Source organism: Oncorhynchus clarkii, chromosome 30, assembly GCF_045791955.1.
Source record: "Oncorhynchus clarkii lewisi isolate Uvic-CL-2024 chromosome 30, UVic_Ocla_1.0, whole genome shotgun sequence".
Classification (NCBI taxonomy): Eukaryota; Metazoa; Chordata; class Actinopteri; order Salmoniformes; family Salmonidae; genus Oncorhynchus; species Oncorhynchus clarkii.
Window position 1 is genome coordinate 46267257 of NC_092176.1, and position 15736 is coordinate 46282992.

At 43.7% G+C, this 15736-nt stretch overlaps 1 protein-coding gene across 1 annotated transcript in view; it reads left to right on the plus strand.

Moving 5' to 3' along the window:
- The window catches only part of LOC139390213 (methylcrotonyl-CoA carboxylase subunit 2), a 33492-nt gene extending 19509 nt beyond the window's left edge, over positions 1-13983 (plus strand). The window contains exons 14-17 of the mRNA XM_071137470.1: positions 162-318; positions 1382-1496; positions 2093-2178; positions 12187-13983. Of these exons, the coding sequence (XP_070993571.1) occupies positions 162-318; positions 1382-1496; positions 2093-2178; positions 12187-12304 (476 nt within the window). The 3' untranslated portion in view covers positions 12305-13983. The remainder of the gene's footprint in view (positions 1-161; positions 319-1381; positions 1497-2092; positions 2179-12186) is intronic.
- Positions 13984-15736: the final 1753 nt, after the last annotated feature.

The following is a 15736-nucleotide window of genomic DNA, read 5'->3' on the forward strand; positions in this document are numbered from 1 at the left end:
TCCCCCTCTCTGACCCTGTGTCACTCTCTGTCCTCCTCCCCCTCTCTGACCCTGTGTCACTCTCTGTCCTCCTCTCCCTCTGTCCTCCTCCCCTCTCTGTCCTCCTCCCCTCTTTGTCCTCTCCCCTCTCTGTCCTCTCCTCTCTCTGTCTCTCTCTGCAGGCTTCATGGTGGGCAGGGAGTACGAGGCAGGTGGCATCGCCAAGGACGGGGCTAAGATGGTCACGGCGGTTGCGTGTGCCAACGTGCCCAAGATCACGGTGATCATCGGCGGCTCGTACGGAGCGGGCAACTACGGCATGTGTGGCAGAGCCTACAGGTATACCCTACACACTACATAGTACACACTACACCACCCGACAATACAGGTTCTAATGACATGCCCTGTCAAGCCTACAGGTATACCCTACACACTACATAGTACACACTACATAGTACACACTACACCACCCGACAATACAGGTCCTAATGAAATGCCCTGTCAAGCCTACAGGTATACCCTACATACTACATAGTACACACTACACCACCCGACAATACAGGTCCTAATGAAATGCCCTGTCAAGCCTACAGGTATACCCTACACACTACATAGTACACACTACACCACCCGACAATACAGGTCCTAATGACATGCCCTGTCAAGCCTACAGGTATACCCTACACACTACATAGTACACACTACATAGTACACACTACACCACCCGACAATACAGGTCCTAATGAAATGCCCTGTCAAGCCTACAGGTATACCCTACACACTACATAGTACACACTACATAGTACACACTACACCACCCGACAATACAGGTCCTAATGAAATGCCCTGTCAAGCCTACGGGTATACCCTACACACTACATAGTACACACTACATAGTGCACACTACACCACCCTATATCAGTGTTCCCCAACTGGTGGTCCGGGGGGGTTTAATCTGGCCCCCGGTTTAATCTGGTACTGAGCAAAAATAAATAAGTGGAGTTTTAATTGTTGGACATAAAATAGTGTAGAAACACCAGGAAATCATCTCCCAAGTGATTTAATATAAGAAATCTGTTCCTAAGTGTTCCTGCACATAATAGAGTCACAAATGTAAACAAGGTTTGAAATTATTTTCTTTTAGTCTGACATTATATCTGTTTTGGGATTCTTGCGGTCAAATTTGAAGTCTAGAAATGATTTGTAATTATGTTCCGGCCTCCCTCCATCCACTCAAGAAAAAAATGTTGTGCGACTGAATCTAATTGATGATCCCTGCCCTATATGGACAGAACTATTTTACTGAGGGTTGGTCCTAGGATTAGGTCCTTCTTTCCTGGTAGCTAGAGGAACCCTTGGTTCCTCATGTCCAGTAAACAAGATGTCTCCTCCCCTCCTCCAGCCCCCGGTTTCTGTACATGTGGCCCAACTCCCGTATCTCTGTGATGGGTGGAGAGCAGGCTGCCACCGTACTAGCGACCATCACTAGAGACCAGCGGACTAGAGAGGGCAAGGAGGTCAGTATTACACCACCATCTCTCAGTGGGTTAACATCTAGAGACCAGCGGACTAGAGAGGTCAGGAGGTCAGTATTACTCTACTGGGGATCCCCAAGGGGAGGTTTGGATCGGCTGGGGGTCCCCAAGGGGAGGTTTGGATCGGCTGGGGGTCCCCAAGGGGAGGTTTGGATCGGCTGGGGGTCCCCAAGGGGAGGTTTGGATCGGCTGGGGGTCCCCAAGGGGAGGTTTGGATCGGCTGGGGGTCCCCAAGGGGAGGTTTGGATCGGCTGGGGGTCCCCAAGGGGAGGTTTGGATCGGCTGGGGGTCCCCAAGGGGAGGTTTGGATCGGCTGGGGGTCCCCAAGGGGAGGTTTGGATCGGCTGGGGGTCCCCAAGGGGAGGTTTGGATCGGCTGGGGGTCCCCAAGGGGAGGTTTGGATCGGCTGGGGGTCCCCAAGGGGAGGTTTGGATCGGCTGGGGGTCCCAAGGGGAGGTTTGGATCGGCTGGGGGTCCCCAAGGGGAGGTTTGGATTGGCTGGGGGTCCCCAAGGGGAGGTTTGGATCGGGCTGATCTAAGATGTTACAGGACTAATATATGCAATGTCCCATGTTCAGTTCACAGCAGAGCAGGAGGCCGCCATGAAGGAACCCATCGTCAAACGGTTTGAAGAGGAAGGAAGCCCGTACTTCTCCAGCGCTAGGTGAGATATCAGCATCACCCAGTCGATGATGGCATTAACAATGCATTATTAATGTGCTTATAATGAATTATGAAGAGTATCTCAAATCAAAGGTTATTTGTCACGTGCCGAATAGAACAGGGAGACCTTACAGTGAAATGCTGAATACAACAGGGAGACCTTACAGTGAAATGCTGAATACAACAGGTGTAGTAGACCTTACAGTGAAATGCTGAATACAACAGGTGTAGTAGACCTCACAGTGAAATGCTGAATACAACAGGTGTAGTAGACCTCACAGTGAAATGCTGAATACAACAGGTGTAGTAGACCTCACAGTGAAATGCTGAATACAACAGGGAGACCTTACAGTGAAATGCCGAATACAACAGGGAGACCTTACAGTGAAATGCTGAATACAACAGGTGTAGTAGACCTTACAGTGAAATGCTGAATACAACAGGTGTAGTAGACCTCACAGTGAAATGCTGAATACAACAGGTGTAGTAGACCTTACAGTGAAATGCTGAATACAACAGGTGTAGTAGACCTCACAGTGAAATGCTGAATACAACAGGTGTAGTAGACCTCACAGTGAAATGCTGAATACAACAGGTGTAGTAGACCTTACAGTGAAATGCTGAATACAACAGGTAGACCTTACAGTGAAATGCTGAATACAACAGGGAGACCTTACAGTGAAATGCTGAATACAACAGGGAGACCTTACAGTGAAATGCTGAATACAACAGGTGTAGTAGACCTTACAGTGAAATGCTGAATACAACAGGTGTAGTAGACCTCACAGTGAAATGCTGAATACAACAGGTGTAGTAGACCTTACAGTGAAATGCTGAATACAACAGGTGTAGTAGACCTCACAGTGAAATGCTGAATACAACAGGTGTAGTAGACCTCACAGTGAAATGCTGAATACAACAGGTGTAGTAGACCTTACAGTGAAATGCTGAATACAACAGGTGTAGTAGACCTCACAGTGAAATGATGAATACAACAGGTGTAGTAGACCTTACAGTGAAGTGCTGAATACAACAGGTGTAGTAGACCTTACAGTGAAATGCTGAATACAACAGGTAGACCTCACAGTGAAATGCTGAATACAACAGGTGTAGTAGACCTTACAGTGAAATGCTGAATACAACAGGTAGACCTCACAGTGAAATGCTGAATACAACAGGTGTAGTAGACCTCACAGTGAAATGCTGAATACAACAGGTGTAGTAGACCTTACAGTGAAATGCTGAATACAACAGGGAGACCTTACAGTGAAATGCTGAATACAACAGGTAGACCTTACAGTGAAATGCTGAATACAACAGGTGTAGTAGACCTTACAGTGAAATGCTGAATACAACAGGTGTAGTAGACCTCACAGTGAAATGCTGAATACAACAGGTGTAGTAGACCTCACAGTGAAATGCTGAATACAACAGGTGTAGTAGACCTTACAGTGAAATGCTGAATACAACAGGTGTAGTAGACCTTACAGTGAAATGCTGAATACAACAGGTGTAGTAGACCTTACAGTGAAATGCTGAATACAACAGGTGTAGTAGACCTCACAGTGAAATGCTGAATACAACAGGTGTAGTAGACCTCACAGTGAAATGCTGAATACAACAGGTGTAGTAGACCTTACAGTGAAATGCTGAATACAACAGGTAGACCTCACAGTGAAATGCTGAATACAACAGGGAGACCTTACAGTGAAATGCCGAATACAACAGGGAGACCTCACAGTGAAATGCTGAATACAACAGGTGTAGTAGACCTCACAGTGAAATGCTGAATACAACAGGTGTAGTAGACCTTACAGTGAAATGCTGAATACAACAGGTGTAGTAGACCTCACAGTGAAATGCTGAATACAACAGGTCTAGTAGACCTTACAGTGAAATGCTGAATACAACAGGGAGACCTTACAGTGAAATGCTGAATACAACAGGTGTAGTAGACCTCACAGTGAAATGCTGAATACAACAGGGAGACCTTACAGTGAAATGCTGAATACAACAGGTGTAGTAGACCTTACAGTGAAATGCTGAATACAACAGGTGTAGTAGACCTCACAGTGAAATGCTGAATACAACAGGTGTAGTAGACCTCACAGTGAAATGCTGAATACAACAGGTGTAGTAGACCTTACAGTGAAATGCTGAATACAACAGGTGTAGTAGACCTTACAGTGAAATGCTGAATACAACAGGGAGACCTTACAGTGAAATGCTGAATACAACAGGTGTAGTAGACCTCACAGTGAAATGCTGAATACAACAGGGAGACCTTACAGTGAAATGCTGAATACAACAGGTGTAGTAGACCTTACAGTGAAATGCTGAAAACAACAGGTGTAGTAGACCTTACAGTGAAATGCTGAATGCAACAGGTGTAGTAGACCTTACAGTGAAATGCTGAATACAACAGGTGTAGTAGACCTCACAGTGAAATGCTGAATACAACAGGTGTAGTAGACCTTACAGTGAAATGCTGACTACAACAGGTGTAGTAGACCTTACAGTGAAATGCTGAATACAACAGGTGTAGTAGACCTTACAGTGAAATGCTGAATACAACAGGTGTAGTAGACCTCACAGTGAAATGCTGAATACAACAGGTGTAGTAGACCTTACAGTGAAATGCTGAATACAACAGGTGTAGTAGACCTTACAGTGAAATGCTGAATACAACAGGTAGACCTCACAGTGAAATGCTGAATACAACAGGTGTAGTAGACCTCACAGTGAAATGCTGAATACAACAGGTGTAGTAGACCTTACAGTGAAATGCTGAATACAACAGGTGTAGTAGACCTTACAGTGAAATGCTGAATACAACAGGTGTAGTAGACCTTACAGTGAAATGCTGAATACAACAGGTGTAGTAGACCTTACAGTGAAATGCTGAATACAACAGGTGTAGTGGACCTTACAGTGAAATGCTGAAAACAACAGGTGTAGTAGACCTTACAGTGAAATGCTGAATACAACAGGTGTAGTAGACCTTACAGTGAAATGCTGAATACAACAGGTGTAGTAGACCTTACAGTGAAATGCTGAATACAACAGGGAGACCTTACAGTGAAATGCTGAATACAACAGGTGTAGTAGACCTCACAGTGAAATGCTGAATACAACAGGGAGACCTTACAGTGAAATGCTGAATACAACAGGTGTAGTAGAACTTACAGTGAAATGCTGAATACAACAGGTGTAGTAGACCTCACAGTGAAATGCTGAATACAACAGGTGTAGTAGACCTCACAGTGAAATGCTGAATACAACAGGTGTAGTAGACCTTACAGTGAAATGCTGAATACAACAGGTGTAGTAGACCTTACAGTGAAATGCTGAATACAACAGGGAGACCTTACAGTGAAATGCTGAATACAACAGGTAGACCTTACAGTGAAATGCTGAATACAACAGGTGTAGTAGACCTTACAGTGAAATGCTGAATACAACAGGTGTAGTAGACCTTATAGTGAAATGCTGAATACAACAGGTGTAGTAGACTTTACAGTGAAATGCTGAATTCAACAGGTGTAGTAGACCTGACAGTGAAATGCTGAATACAACAGGTGTAGTAGACCTTACAGTGAAATGCTGAATACAACAGGTGTAGTAGACCTTACAGTGAAATGCTGAATACAACAGGTGTAGTAGACCTTACAGTGAAATGCTGAAAACAACAGGGAGACCTTACAGTGAAATGCTGAATACAACAGGTATAGTAGACCTTACAGTGAAATGCTGAATACAACAGGTGTAGTAGACCTTACAGTGAAATGCTGAATACAACAGGTGTAGTAGACCTCACAGTGAAATGCTGAATACAACAGGGAGACCTTACAGTGAAATGCTGAATACAACAGGTAGACCTTACAGTGAAATGCTGAATACAACAGGGAGACCTTACAGTGAAATGCTGAATACAACAGGTAGACCTTACAGTGAAATGCTGAATACAACAGGGAGACCTTACAGTGAAATGCTGAATACAACAGATGTAGTAGACCTCACAGTGAAATGCTGAATACAACAGGTGTAGTAGACCTTACAGTGAAATGCTGAATACAACAGGTGTAGTAGACCTCACAGTGAAATGCTGAATACAACAGGGAGACCTTACAGTGAAATGCTGAATACAACAGGTGTAGTAGACCTTACAGTGAAATGCTGAATACAACAGGTGTAGTAGACCTCACAGTGAAATGCTGAATACAACAGGTGTAGTAGACCTCACAGTGAAATGCTGAATACAACAGGGAGACCTTACAGTGAAATGCTGAATACAACCGGGAGACCTTACAGTGAAATGCTGAATACAACAGGTGTAGTAGACCTTACAGTGAAATGCTGAATACAACAGGTGTAGTAGACCTTACAGTGAAATGCTGAATACAATAGGTGTAGTAGACCTTACAGTGAAATGCTGAATACAACAGGTGTAGTAGACCTTACAGTGAAATGCTGAATACAACAGGTGTAGTAGACCTCACAGTGAAATGCTGAATACAACAGGTGTAGTAGACCTCACAGTGAAATGCTGAATACAACAGGTGTAGTAGACCTTACAGTGAAATGCTGAATACAACAGGTGTAGTAGACCTTACAGTGAAATGCTGAATACAACAGGTGTAGTAGACCTCACAGTGAAATGCTGAATACAACAGGTGTAGTAGACCTCACAGTGAAATGCTGAATACAACAGGTGTAGTAGACCTCACAGTGAAATGCTGAATACAACAGGTGTAGTAGACCTCACAGTGAAATGCTGAATACAACAGGTGTAGTAGACCTTAGAGTGAAATGCTGAATACAACAGGGAGACCTCACAGTGAAATGCTGAATACAACAGGGAGACCTTACAGTGAAATGCTGAATACAACAGGTGTAGTAGACCTTACAGTGAAATGCTGAATACAACAGGTGGAGTAGACCTTACAGTGAAATGCTGAATACAACAGGGAGACCTTACAGTGAAATGCTGAATACAACAGGTGTAGTAGACCTCACAGTGAAATGCTGAATACAACAGGTGTAGTAGACCTTACAGTGAAATGCTGAATACAACAGGGAGACCTTACAGTGAAATGCTGAATACAACAGGGAGACCTTACAGTGAAATGCTGAATACAACAGGGAGACCTTACAGTGAAATGCTGAATACAACAGGTGTAGTAGACCTCACAGGGAAATGCTGAATACAACAGGTGTAGTAGACCTTACAGTGAAATGCTGAATACAACAGGTGGAGTAGACCTCACAGTGAAATGCTGAATACAACAGGTGTAGTAGACCTTACAGTGAAATGCTGAATACAACAGGGAGACCTTACAGTGAAATGCTGAATACAACAGGGAGACCTTACAGTGAAATGCTGAATACAACAGGGAGACCTTACAGTGAAATGCTGAATACAACAGGTGTAGTAGACCTCACAGTGAAATGCTGAATACAACAGGTGTAGTAGACCTCACAGTGAAATGCTGAATACAACAGGTGTAGTAGACCTGACAGTGAAATGCTGAATACAACAGGTGTAGTAGACCTTACAGTGAAATGCTGAATACAACAGGTGTAGTAGACCTTACAGTGAAATGCTGAATACAACAGGTGTAGTAGACCTGACAGTGAAATGCTGAATACAACAGGGAGACCTTACAGTGAAATGCTGAATACAACAGGTAGACCTTACAGTGAAATGCTGAATACAACAGGTCACACCTTACAGTGAAATGCTGAATACAACAGGGAGACCTTACAGTGAAATGCTGAATACAACAGGTGTAGTAGACCTCACAGTGAAATGCTGAATACAACAGGGAGACCTTACAGTGAAATGCTGAATACAACAGGGAGACCTTACAGTGAAATGCTGAATACAACAGGGAGACCTTACAGTGAAATGCTGAATACAACAGGGAGACCTTACAGTGAAATGCTGAATACAACAGGTGTAGTAGACCTTACAGTGAAATGCTAAATACAACAGGTGTAGTAGATCTTACAGTGAAATGCTGAATACAACAGGTGTAGTAGACCTTACAGTGAAATGCTGAATACAACAGGTGTAGTAGACCTCACAGTGAAATGCTGAATACAACAGGTGTAGTAGACCTGACAGTGAAATGCTGAATACAACAGGTGTAGTAGACCTTACAGTGAAATGCTGAATACAACAGGTGTAGTAGACCTCACAGTGAAATGCTGAATACAACAGGTGTGGTAGACCTTACAGTGAAATGCTGAATACAACAGGTAGACCTTACAGTGAAATGCTGAATACAACAGGGAGACCTTACAGTGAAATGCTGAATACAACAGGTGTAGTAGACCTTACAGTGAAATGCTGAATACAACAGGTGTAGTAGACCTTACAGTGAAATGCTGAATACAACAGGGAGACCTTACAGTGAAATGCTGAATATAACAGGGAGACCTTACAGTGAAATGCTGAATACAACAGGTGTAGTAGACCTCACAGTGAAATGCTGAATACAACAGGTGTAGTAGACCTTACAGTGAAATGCTGAATACAACAGGTGTAGTAGACCTTACAGTGAAATGCTGAATACAACAGGTGTAGTAGACCTCACAGTGAAATGCTGAATACAACAGGTGTAGTAGACCTCACAGGGAAATGCTGAATACAACAGGGAGACCTTACAGTGAAATGCTGAATACAACAGGGAGACCTTACAGTGAAATGCTGAATACAACAGGGAGACCTTACAGTGAAATGCTGAATACAACAGGTGTAGTAGACCTCACAGTGAAATGCTGAATACAACAGGTGTAGTAGACCTCACAGTGAAATGCTGAATACAACAGGTGTAGTAGACCTCACAGTGAAATGCTGAATACAACAGGTGTAGTAGACCTCACAGTGAAATGCTGAATACAACAGGTGTAGTAGACCTGACAGTGAAATGCTGAATACAACAGGTGTAGTAGACCTTACAGTGAAATGCTGAATACAACAGGTGTAGTAGACCTGACAGTGAAATGCTGAATACAACAGGTGTAGTAGACCTTACAGTGAAATGCTGAATACAACAGGGAGACCTTACAGTGAAATGCTGAATACAACAGGTAGACCTTACAGTGAAATGCTGAATACAACAGGTCACACCTTACAGTGAAATGCTGAATACAACAGGGAGACCTTACAGTGAAATGCTGAATACAACAGGGAGACCTTACAGTGAAATGCTGAATACAACAGGTGTAGTAGACCTGACAGTGAAATGCTGAATACAACAGGTGTAGTAGACCTTACAGTGAAATGCTGAATACAACAGGGAGACCTTACAGTGAAATGCTGAATACAACAGGTGTAGTAGACCTTACAGTGAAATGCTGAATACAACAGGGAGACCTTACAGTGAAATGCTGAATACAACAGGGAGACCTTACAGTGAAATGCTGAATACAACAGGTGTAGTAGACCTTACAGTGAAATGCTGAATACAACAGGTGTAGTAGATCTTACAGTGAAATGCTGAATACAACAGGTGTAGTAGACCTTACAGTGAAATGCTGAATACAACAGGTGTAGTAGACCTTACAGTGAAATGCTGAATACAACAGGTAGACCTTACAGTGAAATGCTGAATACAACAGGGAGACCTTACAGTGAAATGCTGAATACAACAGGGAGACCTCACAGTGAAATGCTGACTACAACAGGTGTAGTAGACCTTACAGTGAAATGCTGAATACAACAGGTGTAGTAGACCTCACAGTGAAATGCTGAATACAACAGGTGTAGTAGACCTCACAGTGAAATGCTGAATACAACAGGTGTAGTAGACCTTACAGTGAAATGCTGAATACAACAGGTGTAGTAGACCTCACAGTGAAATGCTGAATACAACAGGTGTAGTAGACCTTACAGTGAAATGCTGACTACAACAGATGTAGTAGACCTCACAGTGAAATGCTGAATACAACAGGTGTAGTAGACCTTACAGTGAAATGCTGAATACAACAGGTGTAGTAGACCTTACAGTGAAATGCTGAATACAACAGGTGTAGTAGACCTTACAGTGAAATGCTGAATACAACAGGTGTAGTAGACCTCACAGTGAAATGCTGAATACAACAGGTGTAGTAGACCTCACAGTGAAATGCTGAATACAATAGGTGTAGTAGACCTCACAGTGAAATGCTGAATACAACAGGTGTAGTAGACCTCACAGTGAAATGCTGAATACAACAGGTGTAGTAGACCTCACAGTGAAATGCTGAATACAACAGGTGTAGTAGACCTTACAGTGAAATGCTGAATACAACAGGTGTAGTAGACCTCACAGTGAAATGCTGAATACAACAGGTGTAGTAGACCTTACAGTGAAATGCTGACTACAACAGATGTAGTAGACCTCACAGTGAAATGCTGAATACAACAGGTGTAGTAGACCTTACAGTGAAATGCTGAATACAACAGGTGTAGTAGACCTTACAGTGAAATGCTGAATACAACAGGTGTAGTAGACCTCACAGTGAAATGCTGAATACAATAGGTGTAGTAGACCTCACAGTGAAATGCTGAATACAACAGGTGTAGTAGACCTCACAGTGAAATGCTGAATACAACAGGTGTAGTAGACCTCACAGTGAAATGCTGAATACAACAGGTGTAGTAGACCTTACAGTGAAATGCTGAATACAACAGGTGTAGTAGACCTCACAGTGAAATGCTGAATACAACAGGTGTAGTAGACCTCACAGTGAAATGCTGAATACAACAGGTGTAGTAGACCTTACAGTGAAATGCTGAATACAACAGGTGTAGTAGACCTTACAGTGAAATGCTGAATACAACAGGTGTAGTAGACCTCACAGTGAAATGCTGAATACAACAGGTGTAGTAGACCTTACAGTGAAATGCTGACTACAACAGGTGTAGTAGACCTTACAGTGAAATGCTGAATACAACAGGTGTAGTAGACCTTACAGTGAAATGCTGAATACAACAGGTGTAGTAGACCTTACAGTGAAATGCTGAATACAACAGGTGTAGTAGACCTTACAGTGAAATGCTGAATACAACAGGTGTAGTAGACCTTACAGTGAAATGCTGAATACAACAGGTGTAGTAGACCTCACAGTGAAATGCTGAATACAACAGGTGTAGTAGACCTCACAGTGAAATGCTGAATACAACAGGTGTAGTAGACCTCACAGTGAAATGCTGAATACAACAGGTGTAGTAGACCTCACAGTGAAATGCTGAATACAACAGGTGTAGTAGACCTCACAGTGAAATGCTGAATACAACAGGTGTAGTAGACCTTACAGTGAAATGCTGAATACAACAGGTGTAGTAGACCTCACAGTGAAATGCTGAATACAACAGGTGTAGTAGACCTCACAGTGAAATGCTGAATACAACAGGTGTAGTAGACCTTACAGTGAAATGCTGAATACAACAGGTGTAGTAGACCTTACAGTGAAATGCTGAATACAACAGGTGTAGTAGACCTCACAGTGAAATGCTGAATACAACAGGTGTAGTAGACCTTACAGTGAAATGCTGACTACAACAGGTGTAGTAGACCTTACAGTGAAATGCTGACTACAACAGGGAGACCTTACAGTGAAATGCTGAATACAACAGGTGTAGTAGACCTTACAGTGAAATGCTGAATACAACAGGTGTAGTAGACCTTACAGTGAAATGCTGACTACAACAGGTGTAGTAGACCTTACAGTGAAATGCTGACTACAACAGGTGTAGTAGACCTCACAGTGAAATGCTGAATACAACAGGTGTAGTAGACCTCACAGTGAAATGCTGACTACAACAGGTGTAGTAGACCTCACAGTGAAATGCTGACTACAACAGGTGTAGTAGACCTTACAGTGAAATGCTGACTACAAGCCCTGAACCAACAGTGCAGTTAAAAAAATATAAAATACAAAAGAAAATTAAAATAAATAAAAGTATCTATTGTGAGTTTTACCTTGTTTTATCTTCCCTGTTGTTCTGCCCGTCTGATAGGCTGTGGGATGACGGTATCATCGACCCGGCTGACACCCGTCTGGTTCTGGGAATGAGTCTCAGTGCTACACTCAATGCCCCGACACAGAGGACACGCTTCGGAGTGTTCCGGATGTAGACATCCACGGGCCCACTGGAGGACAGACTAGACATCCACAGACCCACTAGAGGACAGACTAGACATCCACGGGCCCACTGGAGGACAGACTGAACATCCACAGACCCACTAGAGGACAGACTAGACATCCACGGGCCCACTGGAGGACAGACTGAACATCCACAGACCCACTAGAGGACAGACTGAACATCCACAGACCCACTAGAGGACAGACTAGACATCCACGGGCCCACTGGAGGACAGACTAGACATCCACGGGCCCACTGGAGGACAGACTGAACATCCACAGACCCACTAGAGGACAGACTAGACATCCACGGGCCCACTGGAGGACAGACTGAACATCCACAGACCCACTAGAGGACATACTAGACATCCACAGACCCAGTAGAGGACAGACTAGACATCCACAGACCCAGTAGAGGACAGACTAGACATCCACGGGCCCACTGGAGGACAGACTGAACATCCACAGACCCACTAGAGGACAGACTAGACATCCACGGGCCCACTGGAGGACAGACTGAACATCCACAGACCCACTAGAGGACAGACTAGACATCCACGGGCCCACTAGAGGACAGACTAGACATCCACAGACCCACTAGAGGACAGACTAGACATCCACAGACCCAGTAGAGGACAGACTAGACATCCACAGACAGACTGAACATCCACAGACCCACTAGAGGACAGGCTAAACATCCACAGACCCACTAGAGGACAGGCTAAACATCCACAGACCCACTAGAGGACAGACTAGACATCCACAGACCCACTAGAGGACAGACTAGACATCCACAGACCCACTAGAGGACAGACTGAACATCCACAGACCCACTAGAGGACAGACTGAACATCCACAGACCCACTAGAGGACAGACTAGACATCCACAGACCCACTAGAGGACAGACTAGACATCCACAGACCCACTAGAGGACAGACTAGACATCCACAGACCCACTAGAGGACAGGCTAAACATCCACAGACCCACTAGAGGACAGGCTAAACATCCACAGACCCACTAGAGGACAGACTCTGGAGCCAGTCTGTACTGATACAAGAACTGTATCCTGTATTGGACCTCCCAAATGGAACCCTATTCCCTATATAGTGCACTACTACCCCATGGTCCCTGGTCAAATGTAGTGCACTACTACCCCATGGGCCCTGGTCAAATGTAGTGCACTACTACCCCATGGGCCCTGGTCAAATGTAGTGCACTTTAGAATAGGGAGCCATTTGGGACAATGATGTATTTTGTAGAAACAGTATATTGCACACCCCCAGGCAGCGTTGCCAGTAGTGTGTGGTGACTGACCATAGAAAAATGTTTTGTTCTGGAAAAGCTGTTAAACTGTCATCTTTGTTAAACTGTCATCTTTGTTAAACTGTCATCTGCAATCATTAATCAGTGTCAATAAGGAGACTTGTGTTAGAAGTCAAGAGATAAGTAATGGAACCTCAAGTCAGAATCCTAAGTGTCCTCCTGATCACACTCCGTGCCTCTCTACTACTTCTGATATGGTCAAACATCAGGATTCGTATCACACCTCTTCTGGGAACTGGGAGTCTCTATCTAACCAACTCTGGGTTTTGTATGTTGCTTCTATTTTCTCTAGGATTTTGGATTAACACTGGTGTTCACCAATTAAAAGAACTGACCGCACACGGAAACCTGTGTTTTTGTTTCATTATGTATTTACAGAAACATTGTTTTCCCATACCCTCCCCAAATGAATAGCTTTTAATTGTTGAGCTTTTAGAACACTTGGTAACATGATTTGAAACAGCCTGCATTGATGCTGGCCAATGTTTGGTAAACCTCCATTTTATTTGATTGAAACAGAACAGTGAAATGTTAAATGATCATTGGACATTTATTGAAAATGGTAATGTACTGTAGATGTACTCAAGAATTTCAACGTGTCACAAGGACCTCCCAGTTAGCATTGAGACATCGGGTGGTCGTTCTGACTTCTGCCACCTCAATCTCCTTCACCCTTACAGGGCACTCCAGGAACTCGGGATCATCACCCCCCCCCCCCCCCCCACCACCACCACAATTACAACACCGTCGTCCTTCTACACACCGTTCTTCAATATACTCTGTCCGTCTGTCTGTCCGTGAAACATGGCCAAATCCTTAACAGTTCTTACACTGCAGTGGTTTGGGGACACAAACTCGTACAGAGTATCTGACGTAACCAAGCTTCACGTGTAGGTATTTGCTCTTAATGAAACAACAACAGGACCGACAGACTCTTATTTTCCTTCAGTCACCCAGCGGGTCAGACGCCGGACACCAACCACATCAGGAATTCTCTTCAGGGATTCAACCTGAACATCCGTGGTCACCTGAGATGACTCCTTTGACGGGTGTCTCTACTCCGAAGTTCAAAACACACAACGTCTGTTGTCTGGATTCTTTTGAGGCTCACTGCAATCTTCCTCTGTTGTTCAGAAATACAATGACTCAAGAATAAGACCACTCACATCGTATATAGACTTGTTTATACTGTATTATTGACTGTATGTTTGTTTTACTCCATGTGTAACTCTGTGTCGTTGTATGTGTCGAACTGCTTTGCTTTATCTTGGCCAGGTCGCAGTTGTAAATGAGAACTTGTTCTCAACTTGCCTACCTGGTTAAATAAAGGTGAAATAAAAAATTTAAAAAAAATAAAACTCCTGGTCAATCTGACAGACTCCTTTAACAAGCGCATACTTCACAATATCACTTGCGCTATAAACACAACAAAGTCCACCTTTTACTATTAGTATGCCATGATCGTGCATGGTATTCCCTGCAGACTGGGACATCCACTACCATCTCCTCTCTACTCACTCCTTCTGCTATTTTCTTCCCTGCGTGTTTCTCCCATCAGAGGTGTCGATGGAGGATGGTTTCAACTAACGTTAGTTACCACAGCCACAACGTCTAAAAGGGTTACGTTGTAAAAAATTATACAAAGAAAACACAATTAAGTGTTGGAGTCTTAATATAAGGTTATGAGTGTGTTTACGCTTAGGGTTATGTTTCAAATCAAATTTTAAGAAGAAAAACATGTAGAAATAGGCGACATTTAGCTGTTGTAACTAGTGACGACCAGGGAGGATGGTAAACTACGAAGAACTTCCTGTTCAGGCTTCCCCGCTTCTTCTGTGGTGTTTAAGACGTGCCGCCACCTACTGGCGGTTGTGATCAACACTTTTCTTCAAGTGGGTGAAGCGGTTAAGGGAGCGTCATTTATTGATAGAAAGGAACCCAGAGATGCAAATCATGTCTTGAATGGCAAACTGCACTCGCCCGCTGGACGTAGCGCCCGCTAGCAAGAGTAGCAAAAGTACCCAATTGTCATAGTTGAGTAAAAGTTAAGATACCTTAATAGAAAATTACTCAAGTAAAAGTCACCCAGTAAAATTCTAC